Raw genomic sequence first — 14637 nt, forward strand, 5'->3', positions numbered from 1 at the left:
AAACAACAGCAGTCAGAGTGGACATCCCTGTAATGTTCCTGATCTCAGGGGGAAAGTTCTCAGTTTTTCCCCATTGAGGATGATATTAACTGTGGGCTTTTTATAAATGGCTTTTATGATGTTTAAGTATATTCCTTCTTTCCCGACTTTCTCAAAGGGATGCTGAATTTTGTCAAATGCTTTTTCTGCATCAATAGACAGGATCATATGGTTCTTATATTTTCTTTTATTAATGTGATGTATCACACTGATTGATTTGCGAATGTTGAACCAGCCCTGCATCCCAGGAATGAATCCCACTTGATCATGGTGAATAATTCTTTTTATATGCTGTTGAATTCGATTTGCTAGTATCTTGTTGAGAATTTTTGCATCCATTTTCATCAGGGATGTTGGCCTGTAGTTCTTTTTTTGCTGGGTCTCTGTCTGGTTTGGGAATCAAAGTAATGCTGGCTTCATAGAATGAGTCTGGAAATTTTTCTTCCCTTTCTATTTTTTGGAACAGCTTGAGAAGGATAGGTATTATCTCTGCTTTCCATGTCTGGTAAAATTCCCTGGGAAGCCATCTGGTCCTGGACTCTTATTTGTTGGAAGATTTTTGATAACTGATTCAATTTCTTCACTGGTTATGGGTCTGTTCAAGTTTTCTATTTCTTTCTGTTTGAGTTTTGAAAGTGTGTGGGTGCTTAGGAATTTTTCCATTTCTTCCAGGTTGTCCAGTTTGTTGGCATATAATTTTTCATAGTATTCCCTGATAATTGCTTGTATTTCTGAGGGATTGGTTGTAATAATTCCATTTTCATTCATGATTTTATCTACTTGGGTCATCTCCCTTTTCTTTTTGAGAAGCCGGCTAGAGGTTTATCAATTTTGTTTATTTTTTCAAAAAACCACTCTTGGTTTCATTGATATGCTCTAGTTTTTTTAGATTCTATATTGTTTATTTCTGCTCTGCTCTTTATTATTTCTCTTCTTCTGCTGGGTTTGGGGTGTCTTTGTTGTTCTGCTTCTATTTCCTTTAGGTGTGCTGTTAGATTTTGTATTTGGCATTTTTCTTGTTTCTTGAGATAGGCCTGGATTGCAATGTATTTTCCTCTCAGGACTGCCTTCACTGCATTCCAAAGCATTTGGATTGTTGTGTTTTCATTTTTATTTGTTTCCATATATTTTTAAATTTCTTCTCTAATTGCCTGGTTGGCCCATTCATTCTTTAGTGTTCTTTAACCTCCATGCTTTTGGAGGTTTTCCAGACTTTTTCCTGTGGTTGATTTCAAGTTTCAGAGCATTGTGGTCTGAAAGTGTGCATGGTATGATCTCAATTCTTTTATACTTATGAAGGGCTGTTTTGTGACCTAGTATGTAATCTATCTTGGAGAATGTTCCATGTCCACTTGAGAAGAAAGTATATTCTGTTGCTTTGGGATGCAGAGTTCTAAATATATCTGTCAAGTCCATCTGATCCAATGTGTCATTCAGGGCCCTTGTTTCTTTATTGATCCTGTGTCTAGATGATCTATCCTTTGTTGTAAGTGGGGTATTAAAGTCCCATGCAATTACCACGTTCTTATCAATAAGGTTGCTTATGTTTGTGATTGTTTTATATATTTGGGGGCTCCCATATTCGGTGCATAGACATTTATAATTGTTAGCTCTTCCTGATGGATAGACCCTGTACTTATTATATAATGCCCTTCTTCATCTCTTGTTACAGCCTTCAATTTAAAGTCTATTTTGTCTGATATAAATATGGCTACTCCAGCTTTCTTTTGACTTCCAGTAGCGTGATAGATAGTTCTCCATTCCCTCACTTTCAATCTGAAGGTGTCCTCAGGTCTAAAATGAGTCTCTTGTAGACAGCAAATAGGTGGGTCTTGTTTTTTTTTTATCCATTCTGATACCCTATGTCTGTTGGTTGGAGCATTTAGTCCATTTACATTCAGTGTTATTATAGAAAGTTACGGGTTTAGAGTCATTGTGATGTCTGTAGGTTTTATGCTTGTAGCGATGTCTCTGGTACTTTGTCTCACAGGATCCCCCTTAGGATCTCTTGTAGGGCTGGTTTAGTGGTGATGAATTCTTTCAGTTTTTGTTTGTTTGGGAAGACCTTTATCTCTCCTTCTATTCTAAATGACAGACTTGCTGGATAAAGGATTCTTGGCTGCATATTTTTTCTGTTCATCACATTGAAGATTTCCTGCCATTCCTTCCTGGCCTGCCAAGTTTCAGTAGATAGGTGTGCGACTACTCTTATGTATGTCTACCTTTGTAAGTTAGGGCCTGTTTATCCCTAGCTGCTTTCAGAATTTTCTCTTTATCCTTGTATTTTGCCAGTTTCCCTATGATATGTCGTGCAGAAGATCAATTCAAGTTATGTCTGAAGGGAGTTCTCTGTGCCTCTTGGATTTCAATGCCTTTTTCCTTCCCCAGATCAGGAGGTTCTCCGCTATGATTTGTTCAAGTACACCTTCAGCCCTTTTCTCTCTCTTCTTCTTCTTCTTCTTCTGGAATTCCTATGATACGGATATTGTTCTGTTTGATTGCATCATTTAGTTCTCTAATTCTCCCCTCATACTCCTAGATTTTTTTATCTCTCTTTTTCTCAGCTTCCTCGTTTTCCATAATTTTATCTTCTAATTCACCTACTCTCTCCTCTGCCTCTTCAATCTGTGCTATGGCTGCCTCCGTTTTATTTTGCACCTCATTTATAGCATTTTTTAGTTCCTCACGGCAGTCTTGTCTTTAAAAAAACAAAAACAAAAACACAGCTCTTTTTTTCATTGGTCTTTAATTTTTTTTTTTTTTGGTCTCTAATTTATTTCCGCTCTGATCTTTTTATTTTCTTCCTTTTACTAAATTTGGGCATAGTTCTTTTTCTAGTGCCTTGAGGTATAAAGTGAGGTTGTTTATCAGAGTTCTTTCTTGTGTCTTGATGTAGGCTATAAACTTCCTTCTTAGAGCTACTTTTGCAGTGGTGCCTGGGTGGCTGTCGGTTAAGCATCTGGCTCTTGATTTCAGCTCAGTCATGATCTTGTGATTTGTGAGTTTGAGCCCGGCATCAGGCCCTCTGCTGTCAGCATGGAGACTGCTTGGGATTCTCAGTCTCCCTCTCTGCCCCTCCTTGGCTCGTGTGTGTGCACATGTTCTCTCTCTCAAAAATATATTTTAAAAAATTTAAAAAACCAAGAACTACTTTTGTAGTATCCCATAGCTTTTGATTTGTTGTTTCCATTTTCATTTGTTTCAGGATACTTCTTGATTTTTCTTTTTCTTCTTTGACCTATTTATTCAGGAGCATGTTTTTTAGTCTTCATATTTTTACTATTTTTCCAGATTTCCTCCTGTTATTAATTTCTGGTTTCATACCACTAGAGTCAGAAAAGATAGTTGGTACTTTTTCAATCTTTTTAAATTTGCTAAGACTTTTTAAAAAAATGTTTATTATTTTGAGAACGAGAGAGAGTGTGTGTGATCAGGGGAGGAGCAAAGAGAGAGGAAGAGAGAATCCCAAGCAGGCTCTGCACTCAGCACAGAGACCAATGCAGAACTTGATCCCACAAAACTGGATCATGACCTGAGTCATAATCAAGAGTTGGACACTCAACTGACTGAGCCACCCACGTGCCCCAAGACTTTTTTTTATGACCTACCATGTGATGTATCCTGCAGAATTTCTGTGTGCACTTGAGAAGAATATGTATTCTGCTGCTGTTGGTTGGCATGCTTGTATATGTTTGTTTGGTCCACATGGTCTAAAGTACAGTTCAAGTCCAATGCTTTCTCACTGCTTTTTTATCTGCATGATCTATTGTTGAAAGTAGGCTATTGAAGTCCCCTTCTATGGTGTTCTCTATTTTTCCCTTCCAATCTGTTAGAATTCACTTAATAAAACTCAGGTGCTCTGATGTTGGGTGCATATGTGTGTGTGTGTGTGTGTGTGTGTGTATATATATATATATACACACACATGATTTTTGTATCTTCTTGATGAATTGACCCCCTTACTCTGTAGTGTCCATCTTCGTCTCCTTTTACCAGTTTTGCTCTCCCTTTGCATGGAGTTATGCTCTCCTGCCATTCTTTCACTTTGAATCTATGTGTGTCCTTAAAGCTGAGGTGAATCTCTTGTAGCATACAGTTGGGTCACTCTTTTGTTTGCCTATTTTGTTTTGTTTTGTTTTGGGGGTTAATTTTGTTGTTGTTTTTATCCAGCCAACCTTTAAAAAAATTTTTTTTAACATGTATTTATTTTTGAAAGACAGACAGAGCACTAGTTGGGGAGGGGCAGAGAAGAGAGTGAGAGAGAGGGAGGGAGACCCAGAATCTGAAGCAGGCTTCAGGCTCTGAGTTGTCAACACAGAGCCCGATGCGGGGCTCAAACCCACAAACCTTCAGGTCATGACCTGACCCGAAGTCGGATGTTTAACCAACCGAGCCAGCCAACCAGCCTGCCTTTTGATTGAAGAATTTGGTCTGTTAACATTTACAATAATTGACAGAAAAGGACTTACTTATGCCATATTATTGTTTTCTGGCTGTTTATAGTTCAATTCTTTTCTTTTTGTTGCCTTCCTTTGCAATTAAATGATTTTCTGTAGCAGTATATTTTGATTCCCTTCTTATGTGTATCTGTTGTAGATTTTTGTTTTGGAGTTCCCATGAGGTTTACATAAAAAATCTTATAGATATCACAGTGTATTTTATGCTGATAAGTTTAATTTGATCCCATATAAAAAATCTACCCTCTTCTTCTCCCTCCTTTTACATTTTTGAGGACACCATTTACATTGTTTATTGTGTGTCCATTAACAAATTGTCAAAGTTATACCTCTTAATCTTTATCTAGGTGAATCCTTATCTAGCACATCACCATATTAACAGTATTAAGGTATTCTAAATCTGACTCTATGCTTATCTTTACCAGTGCATATTTCCATATGTTTTCAAGCTACTAATTAGCATCCTTTTGTTTCAGCTTGAAGAATTCCTTTTAGCAATTCTTATAATGTAGTTTAGTGCTGAGAAACCCCTTCAGCTTTCATTTATTAGGGAAAGATTTTCTTTCACCTTCATTTCTGAAGGACAACTTTGCTGGGTGAAGTATTCCTGGTTGGCAGTTTCTTTCTTTCAGCACTTTGAATATATCATCCCACTCTTTTTGCCTGTACGGTATCTAGTGAGAAATCCACTGATAGCCTTATGGGGGTTCCCCTCATATGATTTTTTTCTCTCTTCCAGCTTTTAAAATTCTGTTTTTCATTTTAGACCATTTCATTATTCTTGGAGAACATTTTGGGTTGAAATTTTGTGGTGACATTACTTCATGAAATTGGACGTCCAATTCCCTCCCTGTGTCTGGGAAATTCTCATTAAGTTTTTCATTTCTTTCTCCCGCTCTTCTTCTGGGACGCCAGTAGTGCATACTTTCTTTCCATTATGTCCCGTACTCCTGTAGGCTTTCTTTTTCCTTTTCCTTTTTTCTATTTGCTCTTCTAATTGTTTAATTTCAACTGATCTGTCTTCTAGCTCACTGCTCTTCTATTCAACTATGCTGTTGAAACTATTGAATTTATCAGTTCATTGTGTTCTTTAGCTCCAAAATGTGTTTGGTTCTTTATGTTTTCTCTTGGTTGAGCTTCTCATTTTGTTCTTGTATTGTTTTCCTCATAGTTAAGTCATTTATGTGCTCTTTTGTAGCTCTGAGCAACTGTACTACAGTTATTTTGAATTCTTTGTCAGGCATTACCTGCATCTCCATTTTTTGGGTCCAGTTACTGGAGGTTTACTGTATCCCTTTGGTAGTGACCTGTTTCCCTCACCTTTCCAGCCTTTATGGACTGATTTTGGTTAGGAAAGCCTTTCACCTGCAGATAGGGGCACACTGGATCATGCTGTGACCCAGGTCTAGTGGTGCAGGGCAATAAATACAGGAGTACATGGCAGTAGTGGGTCCAATTGGGGCATGATGTCTCTTTGGCTCATGTCACTGGCATGCACACTGTTGACAACTGTGTATTCCTTGAGCACTGAGCTTCTCAGACATGCCTCTAGGGCCAGTGAGTAGCTAGGGACCAGGACAGGCAGCATTGGTGGCTGGAACCAAAGGTGTGCACACACTTGACTGTGGGGGACCAGCTATAGACACCTATGAAATGGCAGAAGTGACTTGACAAAGTTGTAGCGATGGGTGTCAGAGCAGATAGCAAGGGCTGAGGCCAACTACAGGCTCCCTGGCATTGACAGAACTGAGTGCCTGGTGTCCTAGGACTTCACACTGTACCCGTGGGTATGCATGCTGCAGTGTAAGTCTGTGACAGGGTTCAGGTTGCACAAAAGGTGGGGGGCACGCAGGTTCTCAGCTGAAGGGAACAGCCATAGCTACAGGTGGGCATGGTGGTGCTGGCCGGTAACACAAGGCAGGGCTTGATCTTGACATGCAAGCAGCTGCTGGGGCCCCATTGCTGGTGTGCCTGCCAGTGGCTGCGCTGGCACTGGAGGAGCTAGTGACAGGTGTGGTAATGCTGGCCAGTGACAGGAGGCGGGGCTTAGTGGTAATAGCGTCAGTTTCCTGGTTCTGATAGTAGTAGGATGGTTATGTAAACGTTAACATTAGGGAAAGCTGGGGGAAGGATATATGGAAACGATTATTTTTGCAGCTTTTCTGGAAGTTAAAAATTAGTTCAAAGTAAAGCTTTAATAAAGCTTAAAAAGGGGGAGGGGGATCATACAGAGAACCCAGTTAGTACAAATGTGATTTTTGCTTTTTCTTCCCCAGCTGCCTTCGGCTGTTTTGGGACACGGTGAGCAGGCGCAAGATGTAAGAAAGTGACTTAAGTCTAGGACACGTTCTCTGAAGCTGGGCGAGCTACGTGTCAGCCTAGGTCGTCTGGGAAGCAGACACGGACGGAGTTGGGAGCTCAAGATTTCTTGCAGGAGGGAAGGGGCGTGCCCCAGGCTGTGTGCGGTCATTGGCTGGGGGCTGGCTCAGAGGAGCTCATCCTCAGCTCACACCCCGGGACAGCTGGGGATCGGGGCTCACCTCTTACTTTCTGGGCTAAGCACATTCTGCTGTGTGATGGCACTCGTGCCCTCTGCCCCTGAGGAGTCCCTCTCCTTAGTGTTCAGGAAATCTTCACTTTGTGAACCCCCTTCACTTTGTGTGGAAGGTGGGAAGAAACACTGGTTTCCTCAGTTCTACAGCAGGTGCTGCTCTGACCCTGTACGGAGAGACCCGACAGGCAGAGGGGAGCAGGCTGGGCCATCCAGCTGGCAGAGGGCTCCGACTGAAAAATCATCTTCTTGGCTGGTGCCAGTCGGACGCAGAATCGGCTTAAAAGCAAGATAAAGCCTAGAGGAAGGCACCCGTGGGAGCTAACTAGGAAATCGCAGTGAATTGATTTTAAGTAGCTGCAGCTGTGATTAAACTATTTTTAGCCACAGGACTACACCGGCTTTCAAAACCTGCTAATAAGAGCCTCACTGTAGCCAGCAAGTAAAACCAGCACAAAAATTTAGCTTTTCATTTGACAGCAAGAATCTGCTTAGTTAGGAGCTGGCTTAAAAGGCAAACCCAAGGAAGGGAACACTTTCCACACTTCCCAGTTTAAGACAAGTTTTCACACCTGTCACTTCTGAAAACAATTCATTTACTGAATCTGTCTTTTGCCGCTCTCTCAGTATCATGTATGCATTTTGGGTAAAACAAATCATCTCCCTAAATTCAAAAAGACAGAACTTGCTATATATATCATCCGATCCTGTTTAGCAGTATTCCCGCCTGCCCCCGCCAACCCTGGCTCATCATCTATCCCGCGAGAAGTCATTCCTAGAGCCTGGATGGGCTTACCGGGTCCACAGCAGCTGCAGTGACGGCCAGGCCCGCTGATGCTGCGGCCCGGACTGCCCACTGCTTCCTGAGAAGGGGAGGCCCCGGGAGCAGCTACGGGTGAGGCTGGTGAGACGTCACGGTGATCTCCTTGACCAAGTCTCAAGGTGAGTAAAGGAGATCTGCAGGTGGGAGAGGCCTGTGAGTGGAAGGGAAAGGAGAGGGACTGGGGGGGGGGGGGGAACAGAGGGGCCGACTGGCGGCAAACACGACAGAGTCTGGAGTACACAGGAAAAGCCAGTCCGTCTTTACTGTAGTGAGTGCAGGATACAAATAGTTTACAACAACCTCTAGCATTTTCTTAACCATTTGATAAAAAGTTCACTATAATATTTATTGTATAATGAAGAAAAAACAACACATTCAGGGAAAAATTGAGATTAACTTATTTTTCTTAAAAGGTTCATCTCAAGGATGGCAACAAAGTCCAGCTTGTGCCGCCAAACGGTTTTACGTGATCAAACCGTGTACAGCTTCTTGTGTGAACTGTTGACTACAAACATTTACCAAATACATAAATCTCTTTTTAAAAAAGCCATTTTAAATATAGCAAAGCAGTGTCTTCTTGCACAGCAAAGTGAAGAAAGTTTCTACAGAGAAATAAAAGTTTTACATTTGTAAAATCTTTTTCACATTCTACTCATCTAGCTTCTCATGATCCGACGCCAGGAGTTTTCTGGTTCCTTATTTACTATGTATTTCTTGTGCGCATGATGGTTAATCAAGAAAATATGTTAATGCTTTGTTAGCTGTCCTTATAGGTAAAGGAAATGGTAAAACATATACTGTTCTTTTAGAACAAACCCCTGATTTAGTCTCGAACACAATGGACAGAATTAGGGCTCAAAAGATGGAGTTTTGATCGGGACCATCTGCAGACATACGATGGTGGCTCTGCTCTCAGTGTCGTGCCGGGCGGCGCACGGAGGGAAACTGTACTTCAACCAGTGCGGTGTACTCTAAGCTTTTTTTGTTTTTGTCTTTTAGTAATAAAATACTTCATCTGAAGGATAAAATTTTCTTGTGATGGTGTCATACAAAACACATGAGTCTAAAACGGTAAGAAAAGTCGGTTCTAAAGAAACACCATTCGTGTCTTCCCCGCTCTGAGTTGGTTTCCACCAGGAGATGTGCATGTGTATGTGTTTGTACATGGTGTCTGGGTGAGGGGTGTCTGTCAAGTCCGTATGCTCCACGTCACACTGGGCATACAGGAAGAGGGTTAACAGTCAAATATTCACTTCCTGAAAACGGAATACATTGTTACTTGGTCAGTGTAATTGAAATACAAACTCCGAGCCTTGTGTACTATTATTTTAGAAAACAGTAGTTGTACTGATTATAAACCTGCATAGAAAGAAAGACTATTGAGATACAGTCAGAAAAGCCATCTCATAAGGCACACAAGAAAATAGACAGTAAATGTGAATGTGTTAACTCCTATTCCAATGTACAGCAGAAGTTCATGAACATGCATAAATAATAACGAAAGAATCACTTAACACTTTCAAAGCTATAAATGGTTTACAAAGTGGTAAGGATCATCTTGGAAATTCAGTGTTGGGAGACTGTCTTGTTTCAATTAAGTGTGACCTTATGAAGAAATGTGCCTGTATGTAGTTCAGTAAAAGAAGTACATTTTAACGAAAAACTAATCCTTTCTGAGGACGAGCCAAATGTCTATACTGACGAGAGGAGACGGCACATCACCCTCCCTTTTTTGGCCTCTATCGAAAATTAAAACAGAATTCCATTTTTTTTAGTTGTGAACGCCACAGGTTTATCCTGTACCTAATACCTATGTGTCAGTCAGGAAACCTGGCTGATGATTTGTCACAAATAGCATTATGAGGAAATTGTCAAAAGGAAGGCAATTTAGGGGGAAAAGCAAAACGTAAGTAAAAACTGTAGGTAGCTGCTCAATATTAAGTGTAAAATACAAAATAGCAGCAACTCTTAAACCCTTATTTTGAGTTTCTCAGGAAAGGGAGTATTTAAAAAATCTATGATGAAAGATATACAGGACTTTGAATTTTGTTTGTGGCACAAGCCCAGGAAACGCACGAACCTGCTATCACGCCTTCGCTGTCTTCCTGCAGGAGGAGTAAGGCCTTGTTCAGAAGCTAAGCTGAGTGCGGCACGGGCTCCATTAGGACGGCAGGCCGTGCCAAGGATCTGCCCACGAGAGAATTTCTCCCCACACCAAAGTGTCATTTCACTGCACAGAGAGTTCAGGATGGTAGGATTTTGTAACCAGCTGCATCATTCTATTTTAGAGGGTCAAGGAAGAAAAGATCCCTTCCCCCCAAAATTATTTCTCCCTAATCATTTACCACTTATAAAACCTTTGTGCTCATCTACTATTTTGCCATGATCTCTAATATTAGTTAAATTAGGTCAGCTTTTTCTACTATATTTTTTTCCTCACAAAAGGCAAGTTTTAAATAATGCCTTATAAAATCTGTTACAACACATTTTATATTTATGCAAGATGAACTTAACACCAGTTTTTTTTTGCCACTTTGCTATTTATGTACACATATAAAATATATAATGATGCTCAACCCATACAGCACAAAGATTACAATGTAACATCACACATTCACCACCAGTGAGGGGAGAAACCCCTTTATACAATCCTCCAAAAAAGACTGGGCTAATAATTAAAATCCAAAGTACAGTATATTTAACAAAATAGTAAATATTAAACAGTGAATACTCTACTTGATAAGGATCTCGCCTTTTCCCCCCAAATTGGCGGCAATCCACAAAAATATACTTTTTAATCTGGTGACCATACAATACATAGGTACTTACATCAAAGGTGATAATATATTTAAGATGCTATATACACAAAGAGTTTGGCTCAACTTTTAATTTACATATAGAATAATAAGTGTTCATGGCTTTTTTTTTCCAAGGTTCTGCTTGCAAGATATTTTTGTTTTGTTTTTTTTCCCCTCTTAAAATAAAACTAAAAAGTTAAAACAAGATAAAGCTATTCTCTTAAAAAAAAAAGTTACAACATACAGCTTTGGCTTATATAAATAATTCATAGCAGAATGTGTTCAAAAGTAGTGAATATAATTTTATATATAGTCATCAATTCATAAGGGTGTTTTCTTTTCTTTCATATAAAATATACATGAGCTAAAATCAGTTTCTTTAAGATATGAATGTAAAAAGAAACTTCTGACATAGTCCAATTATAACTTAATATATTAATTTATTTTGTTAATGCTCTATATTTCTAGGCTAGTATTTTCTGAATATCTCATGCGTGTTTTCTACTCTCTCTCTTTTTTATTAGCTAAAGATCACTTCTCTGACCCAATACATTTTTGCACGTGCAAAACAGTTATGTGTGGGGCTTTTTTGTTTTGTTTTTTAAAATATCAACAGCCCTTCCCATGCACCCCTCTGCAACAGAGACCCATGCCAGGCTGGGTAATTAATATAAATGACATTTTATGTACAGTATTGCTTTCTTGGTTCCTGCTTTTCTACTGCTCTGTTCTACAAAGCATTTTTCTTAAGTAACTACAGTCACTGCACAGTTAAATAAAACAAGTAGGGGCCCTCTAGGTTTCTGCAAGCTAGTGTGGGAGAATCATATATGGGTACACGTTTCTCTGCAAAAACTGGTTATCTTATGAAACAAGTAGTCCAAGGAAGTGCCAGACTAGACTCCGCCTACAGGGTGCTTTGTTTGCCATGGGACGCACATCTGCAGATCTACGAGGCAGGTAAGTGCCTGATTCCGTATGTGACACACACCCACACATACACACACTCACGCCCACATACATATATATATATAAAGGGATATATATGTATGTATGTACATATAAATATATTTAACTCATGTCCTTATTTACCAATTTAGATATGTAGGGCAGTTCACTGCAGTAACGCCACGTACAAACACCAGCCTGGAAGCCTTAGGTCACCCACGCGTCCATCCTCATTCGCTTTACAGAAGGGCTTTCTCTGTCTTCACTGTTCGGGGGTCGGCCAAGCACAATTGGAGAGTGGAAGTCGCCCCGCGGATCCTCCCGGTCACTACCATCGTAGGAGCTGCTCGAGCTGCTCAGACTGTCCACGGGGGAGCGCCCCATTTCCTGCCGGGGCTGGGGGGGTTGGGGGGGCTGCGGCTGCGGCTGCTGCTGCTGCTGGAAGCCTGACGGGGTCATTCGATCCCGGGGAGGTGAAATTGGTTCTGACTTAATGTTGATGTTTTGGTTGGTATTAATGGATAAATTCGAACCCTGAGATAACTGCCCTCCAGCACTGAAGGAAGAAAAAAAAAAGATGTTAAGTGGTTTGTGAGCGCATCCGTGTAACCGGAGTGTATTACAGATACCGCCTGACCGAAATGCTGTCAGAATTCCCCAACACTGGTTTTAGTTACCTCTCCGTGGAAGAAAAAGAACAGGACAGATGGGAGCTTTAGAGGCTAGTTCGACCCACACCCGTGGTACTCTAGCAGGTGAAGTATGCAAAACAGTGTCAGTGTCTGATGCTGTGCAGCAGAGAGACGAGAGAGGGACAACACGGCAGCCTGGGTTCCGCTTCCTCTCTTCCTTGGTTTCTTCAGTAACATCACCCTACTTTCCAGGTGAGGAAAGGGTCTCGGAAAGGCTAACTTGCTCAGAGTAGTACAGCACAGTGTGTGCGTCCAGCCTGTTCCCCCATCCTGAGTGCCAAGCCACTTCCACTTGCTTCTGTGGGGCTATTTTTAGTGTGTTCATCAGGATGAACAGACGCCTCAGAGGCCAACATGCAAAGAAAATAAATGAAGGAAAATAACCTTTGCTTTCTCTGTGGATAGCAGGGGAGGAATGGCAGGGGTTTGGTATCTTGTGTGTGAATCAGGCTATGGGGATTCACGTGGGTTGATCCCAGCTGGCTCGCTGCACACACTGTACCTCACCAAGCAGAGTTCAACAAAGAGAACACCCCTTATGGGCAGGGTGAGGGGATCTGAGTGAAGAGAATGTATGGTGGTGCCCAGGGGGAGTCAGGCGTCGCTAGCAGGAAGGAGAAGGAACAGAGCCTCTGCAGAACCGGGACAGCAATAGGGCTGTGTAGCTGGAGAGCATCTCAGCAGAGGAGACAGAAAAGCACACCCAGCTGGCCTCCATGAGGGTTGGCCACTTATTTTTCTATCCCTTATCTAATCACCAAAGCAGAGAAAACCCCCCCAAAAAGTGGTAGGTGGGCCTGAATACCTCAAAGCTGCCTTTTTCCAACACTGGAATCAGACATAGAGGTTGGGAAGGAGAGCTGGGACCGGTGGCTTAATCACTGGTGGGTAGGTAGGAGGTGCATACGGGTGACATCGGTGCCACAGTGCCCCTTGGTTACTATGTGTCTCTCTACCTCCATACAAGAGAAGGCTTGCTCCCCGAATTTCTTCAAGGAATGCCTAGTTTGCTCGGTATCCAAGCTATTATCTAGAATCATCATAAAGAAAATCTTTTCTCCAAACACTTGTACTACCTAAAAAAGAATCACTGTAGGACAGTCATGTGAAAGTCAACAGCGTGAAGACTGCAACAGCTAGAAAAAGAAAGTGCACGGGTTGGGAATAGAGATCTGGGGAAAATTTCTAGCTACTCACACCAGAGAGCTGAGGGCTGCTTGTCCTAAATGGTGTTGCTGCCAGGCCGACACCTGTCCCAGAGACAGCATTCCCGGCGAGTTGAAGCCCTGCAGGGCCGACAGGTCCGCACTAGTCAGCGAGTAATCTAAAACAAGGAAAGAAATCTTGCTCGTGTGTGTAATAAGAGGCCTGTGCAAAATAGGCTTTTCAAATAGTAGCTCCAGAAGCTCCTAGCTTGAGAGAAGCCAGGCACTTCATAACCTAAAACACCACACAGGTCTAACCCCACAACGGTTCTTCTTCTGGGAGGCCAACAGGTCCTGGCTATATTTGCTTATCTGGGATTATTTCAGTAAGTTTCAACTTTGTACTAAATGTTTATAAGTTTAATGTCTCACAAGAAGTTGAGATACTTTTTCCAGTAAATAGAAATAATGAAAAGGCCATTGCTAAAGGATGTTCCTACATAACCATTATTTTAAATGTGCCCAGCACTACCCTCCGGAAGAAGAGGGACAGGTCAGGCTGAGTCTGGAACAGCAGGTCTTAGGTTCTTGAAGTACAAGGGCAACAGGAAAGACACGGCACCCCTTCCCATGCAGCGCCAAGCTCAGTGGCATAAATCATACATTATTACACAACTGATTAACGGCATTTGCTCAAAGTACAGGGGCTGTCAAAGGTTTCTGACTGCCTGCAAAACAATTTCAAGTTCATGAAAATACTTAAGTGTTACAAGAGTACAATATATAATATAGGTTATTTTATATGAATGCTTCAGACACAAGTCACTTCAGCCAAGACTTAGGACATTAGGTATCATTCACACATAGAGTTATTTCAGTTCTTCATTAACGCTTGTCTTTTCCATTTAGTTTTAAAGAGAGGTGGCAAAAACCCTTCCAGTTTCAACTGCTTTTCCATGTCTCAAGAGAGGTATTTAAATAAGTTGGTCTTCCTAGCAAATTAACGTCAATAAAAAAGGACCGGAGCGGAAACAGTGCAGGCGGTGCTCGGGTTCCGCCTGCCTCTACGCTTGCTCCTCATGCCACGGTCTCCTGACCGCCTGGTGCGTTCCCAGAGGCTGGTGTGGGGACACCCGAGCACCGCTGCCTTCCACAGCGCCCCCCTGCGCCTCACAACTCTCTCC

General features: G+C 41.5%; 1 protein-coding gene across 5 annotated transcripts in view; it reads right to left on the bottom strand.

The window, feature by feature from the left end:
* Nucleotides 1-8106: 8106 nt before the first annotated feature.
* MEF2A (myocyte enhancer factor 2A) overlaps nucleotides 8107-14637 on the bottom strand; it is a 164521-nt gene continuing 157990 nt past the window's right edge. For 4 of the 5 annotated variants that reach the window (XM_047086529.1, XM_047086528.1, XM_047086527.1 and 1 more), the window contains 2 exons: nucleotides 13506-13632; nucleotides 8107-12172 (listed from right to left, as the gene is read on the bottom strand). In XM_047086529.1, coding sequence (XP_046942485.1) covers nucleotides 11824-12172; nucleotides 13506-13632 — 476 coding nt within the window. In that variant the 3' untranslated portion in view covers nucleotides 8107-11823. The remainder of the gene's footprint in view (nucleotides 12173-13505; nucleotides 13633-14637) is intronic. The other variant, XR_006963389.1, reaches the window with a different exon arrangement.

The sequence above is a fragment of the Lynx rufus genome, unplaced genomic scaffold (assembly GCF_022079265.1).
Source record: "Lynx rufus isolate CCGP_SWC_20201006 ecotype Redwood Valley unplaced genomic scaffold, mLynRuf1.p SCAF_21, whole genome shotgun sequence".
NCBI classification, from domain to species: domain Eukaryota; kingdom Metazoa; phylum Chordata; class Mammalia; order Carnivora; family Felidae; genus Lynx; species Lynx rufus.